The sequence below is a fragment of the Epinephelus moara genome, chromosome 24 (genome assembly GCF_006386435.1).
Source record: "Epinephelus moara isolate mb chromosome 24, YSFRI_EMoa_1.0, whole genome shotgun sequence".
NCBI classification, from domain to species: Eukaryota; Metazoa; Chordata; class Actinopteri; order Perciformes; family Serranidae; genus Epinephelus; species Epinephelus moara.
In genome coordinates, this window is record NC_065529.1 from 38,323,170 (window position 1) to 38,331,400 (window position 8,231).

An 8,231-nucleotide genomic window follows, 5' to 3' on the forward strand; every position below is an offset into this window, starting at 1 on the left:
TCACGCTCAATTTAAAAATATGCATTGATTAACAGTAAAAGCCTTTAATACTGATGTGTGATGCAGACACTCTGCTTTGCATATGATAGTTTTTTTTAGTTCTTTTATTCTTTTTATCAAAAGAAAACAAATATACAACATATAATTTTCTGTATTTAACATTGTATAATAATACTCCATGAGTTTTTTTTAATCCCTTAATAAGACACCTTCATGAATGTTTAGCTTGTGTTACATGATATCCGTTGAGCCGAGTGCCAAAAAAGGAATTGAAAGCTTTAGGAAGTCAGACAATCACAGTATTGAGCTCCAGCTACTTTCCTTTGATTGAAACTTTCTCCTCCTGATTGTATTGTTGCACACCCCACTCGTCTGGCACCTGACTCACCTTAAACAAACAGCAGAAAGCACTTAAGGCTAATACTGGTCTCAATACAAGTCTCAGTATTGTTGAGATCTGTTAATAACGTTTACTCAATCAATGAGCAGTGTGTTTAGTTGGAAACAAATGATACATTTAGCCAAGTTTTTATTTTAAGTTGCTGCTGGTTATAAAACCTGTCAGTGAACTGAGCTGATGCTGACACCTTGTGGCGAAAATAAAAAGCATCAGCCTGCACTTTTTAACTTGCCTGTATGCCATCTTTTATATCTTATATATATATGTATATATGTAAATGAATGAAATTTTAACAAGAAAAAATAAAGAAGATAATCCAACAATAAATATATAAATGAATAAATAAATGAAAAAAGAATATATATATTTTTTTTTGATTATTTTTGTGGGCTTTTTGCCTTTAATGACAGGACAGTGAGTGAAATGGGGAGACAGAGAGAGAGAGAGTGACCGACACCCCATAAATACAATTTTAATAAGAAAATAGATAAATAAGAAAATCCAACAAAAAATAAATAAATAAATAAGATTTAAACATGAAAAATAAATGAGATAATCCTACAATAAATAAATAAATAAATAAATGATTGAAATTTTAATACGAAAATAAATAAAGCAGATAATTCAACAATAAATAACTAAATAAATAAATAAAATTTAAACATGAAAAAAAAGATAATCCAACAATGAATAGATAAATAAATATGAATAAATAAATAGATAAATAAATAAATACATATGAATAAATAAATAAATTATTTTTTAACAAGAAAATAAATAAATGAGATAATCAACTAATAATCCTTTACTGATGGAAAAGTGATGAGGGAATCAGGCCAACACTAACTTTCACGTCGGCCTACAGAAAAACATCATCCCTGGAGTTTTCAAATTCTCTGGGGTGGAGGGGGAGATCATTTGGTCCCCCCCAACATTTACCCCTTGGCTCCGACCCTGGGTTAAATTATGACTTAATCTCGCGGGAGTTTTCGCGAATCTGGGGTTGCCATCGCGACACGGCCACGTGACACACTGTACCTGTTGCTGCGTTATCAAGCGCACCTCTCAGTGTGCAGCGGGTCATTTAAACTGCTGACGCCCTGACAGCGGGTTTAGTCACACACTCCTGTGGTGATGATGAAGCTGACAGTCCGGTCATGTGTCAGCACAGATGTGTGGAGGTAATAATGATAACTGGGCTCCTCACTGCTCCTGCTGCTGTTTGAAGACTCTGCTGAAGATGGAGTCTCCTCTCCTGCTGTGTTTGGGTTCAGCCTCTTCCTGAAGGATTCATTCCCCTCAGAGATGATGACAGGTGCCTCTGCGTCACTTCACCATGCTGCAGCAGGTATGTGCTGCTTCTGCTAGCTTACATATGAGTGTGGCTCTGCTGCTGGTCTGCTGGATGATGTGTTAGCTTCTGCTTGTTGCTCATTCCTGCACATGTGCTGCTGTTTCTCTGCTCTGATAACTGAAATAATTATTCAGACTGGCAGAGCCTGTGTCTTGGTCCATGCTGTCTGGTGAGGTGTATCCTCAGCTGTTGCTGGTAGGTCTTGTATTTTGGGCTAGATTGACAAAAGGGATTGTCAACTATTTTAATCATTGTGTAACTGTTTAAGTCATTTTTTAAATTTACATAAATAAAACCCTCAGACCACCTTCTGAGGAGGTCTGAATTTGGTTCGCTTCAGCTCCCTGGTGCAGCGAACACAAAGCGCTCCAGGTTCTCTTTGCCATTGTATTCAGCCCTCTGGATCACATGCTGTTGCACTGGGATGCTTGAAAAAACAGATGAAACCAAGTCGGCCTGTAACACTTGCAAGGACACAGGACGAGGAGTAGTTTGGTCCACGGAAGATACTGCACGTCTCCAGATGTGGAATGTAGAATACATCAAACAGTCTACAGCACAGAAACACTTAGGGGTTTCCCCCAACCTTACGTTCATCTGAGAGCGAGGGGCTTCATAACCTCACTGCAGTGCAGCATCAAATTAAAAACAAAACTATGTCAACATATGTTATATATATATAGTGTGAACAGAGAGAGAACTGAGGCCCCATCAGAGCTGAAGTGGACCAGAAAGAGAACTGAGACCTCTTTCAAATGAACTGACAATGTGAACACAAAAAGAACCGAGTCCCTTTTCTCTTGGTCCACTTTCAGAGGACTGAGTTCAGTTTGTTTAAAAAGGACTATATGTGAAAACACCCTTAAAGGCAGTAGCAAGCTAATTAAGTCAATAATTTTGGGACTAACATTTTTTAGACAACCAGTTTGTGGCTAGATGGTAACCTTAGATCTGCAAAACTCTTGCAAGCCATTGTAAAATTGATTCTCTGTTTAGTGTTTTGACGACACTGTGGTTCAGGTCTGGTTTGGTCACAAAAAGCAAAAGAATTGTAGCCTCAGCTGTTACTGGTATGTTGGTAAAAGCTTGGCCTTCATTCTGCACGTTATTCCACTGATTGTAGTTTTAGCAACTTCTGAGTGATCTGACTTTGATCACATTTTGACTACATTATCTCACAAAAATCCGTTTCAGAATATCTTCAATCCACTGAATCACAACAGCTGATTGATGTGTGTGTGAATGCAAAGCTTTCCTTTTTTAATATCCACAAAATGTGCAACCAAACGACACAAACAGAGACAGTGTATGCTGCGTTTATTTCAGTGATAATGAAACAAAACACAATGAAAATGTGTGAAAATGTCCTGAATATAAAATACCAAAAGATCCTCTGTGAACCTGTGAAGTGCTCCAGAGTACATGCATGTATGTTTGGTGCTGTATTCTGCACTCTTTAGTTTACAAGTGATGGTATTGGATGTACGATGAGAGCCAGCTTTGTCTTTAATAACACCTGTTCACTGGCTTTGGCCTTTCGCTGCGTCGAACATCTTCTTGCGGCCCTCCATGCCCGACATGGCTTCTACGTTCTTCCTCCAGTCACTCACCTCCACCGTCTTCTCCTGCACACAGAGAATCACAGAGAGATACTTTGGTGAAGTCTTTCCCAATGCGGTGTCAGACTCAAGATGTTGTGCACCTTTATAATGTATGCAGTAAATCTAGAATTATTCAATAATGTTTGTCTGTGTGACGAAGTTTGTCTCTTCATCCAGAACCTTTCTATTAAACACACTCACTCTGGGGATAGAGGAATCTTGTCAAACACAATCTGATGATTTGACCCATGCACCGGTGGTTTTAATTTTGTTTTGGCAAGCTGAGAGAGCTGATTAATCAGTTTCACACTCCTTCAGTCACCTTTCATATGGACATCTGCCAAACACTTAAAGCACAATCTGCAGTATGACTGAGCACCATGGGAAACATCTCTGCCAGAGCTGAACATGGTGTGCCGTGTGAATAAATCAGACATGTGTCATTGACTTTTGGTCGAAATCGTCTCCTTATCTTTGTCTGTGTTTTTCCAAACCCACCTTTTCTGTGTCCTCCTTCTTGACTGATTTGAGATTAGCACGTAGATCCAAAGAGACCTTGTGTTTGGAGCCCAGGAGGGAGCGCAGGATGGCATCAGCAGAGACCCTCACCCTCCTCAGGGTGGGTCTCTTAAACTTCCCTCGCAGGTCCAGTACCTTGATGTTTAGGTCTTTGATCTGTGGAGAAAGTAGAGAGGAAGATAATCAAGGTCACAGAGGGTGACAGATATTCAACTTTTACAGTGTCCCATTGTAGAACCAGTAAAGTTGAGATGAAATGGAATATGCCTTTTTAACCCTTTTAGATCAAATCCACAGACATTTTGTGCAACTATTTAACCACACCAATCATGATTTTCTAGGCGGGCTGGAGCAAACTCCACACAGTCGGCCAGCAGGTTTGAACCCAGAACCCTCTTGCTGTGAGGCGACAGTGCTAACCACTGCACCACTATGCTATCATCCAAATTCAACCAATAATATCATGACATCCACCCATCAATCTGCAACTCTTAGCTGCGTTGAGCTAATTAGCTAGCTAGCTAGCAAAGCCATGCTACGTCGTTTTGTCTTTGTGTCCATATAATACCATAGTTAAGGGTTGGGGGCTAGAGTTTATATTTATTCACCTGAAGAAAGTGGTATCTGTGACAGCTCCAGATTCTGCTCCAGGCATTTTACAGTGGACTGCTTCAACAGCTAACGTTACATGGAGCATACAGAGTGCTTTACTCTCACCTACTGACAGATACTTTATTCCAGGGCTGGTCGGCCATCTTTGACCTTTCATTTGAACATTTGTACTTTGATTGAACAGAGATCTGACTGTAGCTACAGTCTGAGATCTCAAGACTTAGTTTTGTTGTCTGTTCCCAGTGCTCGGATTAAGCTGGAATAAAGAGCTTTATGTGCTCTGCTCCTCTTACTTGTTATAACCTTCAAAACAAGTTGCAACTAGGTGAACAGGTCTCCGCCTGATTTTAAAGCACAAGGATGAATGAATCGGTTAGTTCTTGTCATTGTGCATTGGTGTTCTAATATTTCCACATGTTACTGTATATCTTGTTTTTTTATTGTGTTGTTTCTGGCGGTAACTTTTTCTTATGCTGCTGTCAAGGTCTCCCTAGAAAAAGAGTTTGTTTGTCTCAGTGGGACTTACCTGGGTGAAAATGGGTTAGATAAATAAGATAGAAATACCACTATGCTGTGGGCGCGACACAGTCAGGGCCTCACTGTTGCGACATGTCCGCGTTTCAACGATTAAACCTTTGTATTCATTTCTAAAACAATATCGCCGAGGTCCAATTTGTATGTTCATTAATCTATTTAATTGATTCATCTCTCCCTTGTCCTCCTCCTGACCTAATTTTAAGAGGGTGTGGGTTGAGCCAGCAGCGCACTGGCCTGCTGTAGCTCTGCTAAACTCTGAGCCCACCCACTTTTAGCAGTCCAATCAAATGCAAAGGATTTAAAATGCCTCTTGTAACTGCGCACCAATCAAGTATTCTGTTTCACTGAGAAATACATCGCAGTACGGAAACTAAAGACACTCTACCTTCTGCTTCACTGGGACTCATTAGTGCTGGGTATCTGTATCTCCTGAAATAACCCAGTATCAGGTAGTATGTAGATGTCTCCAGTCAAATGACACCTGTGCCCAATCCATTTTGCGCCGGGGGTCTGATCCCAGACTGTCCCAACTCCCCATCTGATCCGCAACATTCTCGGTTAGCACAAGCTAACACAGGAGGAGCTGCTATCATCCAACACTGAGGCGTTTAACAGTCCCAACAAACTCACAGTGACATCAAAAATAGATAGATAACTGTTGGGTGAGGTGATGCTAACCGTTAGCCCTTTCACTTTCTCACAACTGTCCTCGGCACGGACTTGACGCTTCACAGTAGCAGCTACGACCCAGGTGTGGTGAAGTAGAGCGCTGTGTATTTGACCAAGTTGGCAGTTCAATGTGCTGATATGCCACCAACATGTTTAAAGTAAGGCTACACTACACACCAGTCCATTCACATTATGGATATTGAATGAAGTACTTTATTGGTATTGGCATCACTTCAAGGGGACTGGTATTGTCATTTTTAAAAAAGATACCCAGCCCAGCTAGGTTTTTATGTACAGTACTTGTTGGACTACGTCAGTGTGTTGCAGCTTTGAGTGTTATGTTTTATTCATCTTTTTTGTTGGTGTTATGGAAATCGTCCATGCATGTCATTATCTTTCTTAACAAGTGGTCAGTTACCTCTCTGGTGTTGTGCAAGACTTTGGCTTCAATATCGTACCGCTCCTCGTCCACCACATCTATTTTGGCGTGAAGCTCTTCACATAATGTCTGAAAAGAAAATAAGACAAAGTGGGTGTTAATGAGATCTCCTCCTGAATTAAGTAGCAGAGTTTTAGTTTCCAGATATGACCAACTCTGTGATAGATGTGAGACTCTACCTGCAGCTCTGCTAACGACATGCCACTGGTGTGTAAAGGAGGAGATTTTTCTTCCAGGTACTTTGCCTTCTGCTCCTCTTTTTCCTCCAGCTCCTGCTCCAGCTCCTCCTTGGCCTTTGCAACCATCATGCTCTGAGAGGCCAAACACAAAGTACATTTAATTTGTTTAATTTAGTGTGAAGATACAGCCTGTGCAAATAGGACTGAGGACTCACCTTTAGCATGAGCTTGCGAGAAGCTGAGATTTTAGATTTCCTCTGCAAAAAGAATGATTTATTTTTAAATTTCAGGCGACATTTTAGTGGTTCAGCCTGTTGAATAATTAGATTTGTTAGTGAGTTGTGTCTTGAGACATCTTACCTCCGGTCTGTGGGTAGAAAATAAAGAACAGACACAACAAAGACAGAAATGAGAAAGAAATGTAGCATTAGCATTCAGCTGCAGATACCAACACTCTTAATGAGTTGATATATATTCCATGATGCGCTTCTATAGATAAATCCCATTTGCTGCATGAAACTGATACTCTGATTTGGAAAATGGAAACAGTAACAGAAACACAATACACTTACGCTTTCTCAGGCATCTTGGCTATTTCAGTTCCCCCTGGAAGACAAAAATAAAACCTTTTGCCTCTGAAGTGCTCATCAGTGGGGACCACTTGACTCGAGTGCCCCAGTGGGTCTTAACTATGCTTTCCCTTTAGATCCATGACAGATACGTTCCACCACAGTCGACAGTATAGGGTTACAAGAATGGAAATATACAGTATATATAGAGACGTTATATCGTGTTAACTGTCGCCCCGTTGCTTTTATTATTCTTTAGCACAGACAGGACGTGGCTTTTCACATGGCCACGGTTGTTGATTTTGTTTATCAGCCATTGTTATGTCTTACTCGTGTGGAAAGCGTGCTGGACAAAATCATGCAGTCACCTCTCAGTGCTGATAACACACTCATTTGCCAGGAAGCAGAGTGATGGCAGACAGAGAAGCATGCAAGGCCCCAACATGGCAGCTATTCCAGTTAGATAACATTTCCTGCTTTCAGCCTCACTTTACCTCCGGATAAAGACTCAAATATAGACCAGGCCCCCGATTCTTAGAAGACAACTGACCTAAACTAATACCCAGCTGACTTTACCAAGGCCCACTGATAAATGTTATAAAGGGGAAAAGGATAAAAAAGAATGTGTATGTCCAACATAGCTTGTGGCCTTTGGAGATTTTGAAAGGCTATAACTACCAGTTATTTTCAATGTTGATCAATCTGCTGATTATTTTCTAGATTAGTCTAATCATTTTGTCTATAACAGTGGTTCTCAACCAGGGGTCCGAGGATCCCAATGGGGTCCTTGAGGGAGTTCCAGAGAGTCCCCAGAAAATGGGGAAACTCTTTGATTCACTATAGAAGTGAGCCCAGTGTGAGCAATCTGAAATTAGGGTTGCAACGGTACAATAACTGTCTCAGAAAATATTGCAGTGTCATGGTATTACAGAATTTATGTTGTTATCGTCTAAATGACCCTTAAAGAAATGAAAATGGAGGTGTTATTTTTGGTTGAACAAACGTTTTGTTACCATAATTAAAATTTGAAACCATTTAGTTAATGGAACTGTGTGTAAAAAGCAGGGGCGAAAATCCCATTTCATAGTTGGGGGGGGGGGGACAATAAACAGTAAAATTTTAGAGAATAATTCCAGGGGGGGACAAGGAAATAAAAGTTGTAGCCTGTCTTTTGTACAGCATCTTTTACCGCAATTTGACATTTTAATCTTCTCTCTATCTCTCCAACAGGCAGATTGAATGGCTATACTTACGAGAAATGGCTTAACAACTAAACATTTCCTGCAATTAAACTGGTTTATAAACAGTGTGCTGTGAGATCTGCCGCTGCGCACCTCACAACCGTGCGTAAT

The 8,231-nt window shown here is 40.4% G+C and overlaps 1 protein-coding gene across 1 annotated transcript; it reads right to left on the bottom strand.

Annotated features, from left to right (window-relative positions):
• Nucleotides 1–3,054: 3,054 nt before the first annotated feature.
• tnni1b (troponin I type 1b (skeletal, slow)) lies at nt 3,055–6,670 on the bottom strand. The gene is made up of 5 exons (XM_050038027.1): nt 6,526–6,670; nt 6,311–6,442; nt 6,111–6,200; nt 3,854–4,030; nt 3,055–3,379 (listed from the first exon to the last, which is right to left on the bottom strand). Exons 1-5 carry the CDS (start codon nt 6,532–6,534, stop codon nt 3,275–3,277), a joined length of 513 nt encoding a protein of 170 aa, XP_049893984.1. The 5' UTR covers nt 6,535–6,670; the 3' UTR covers nt 3,055–3,274.
• Nucleotides 6,671–8,231: the final 1,561 nt, after the last annotated feature.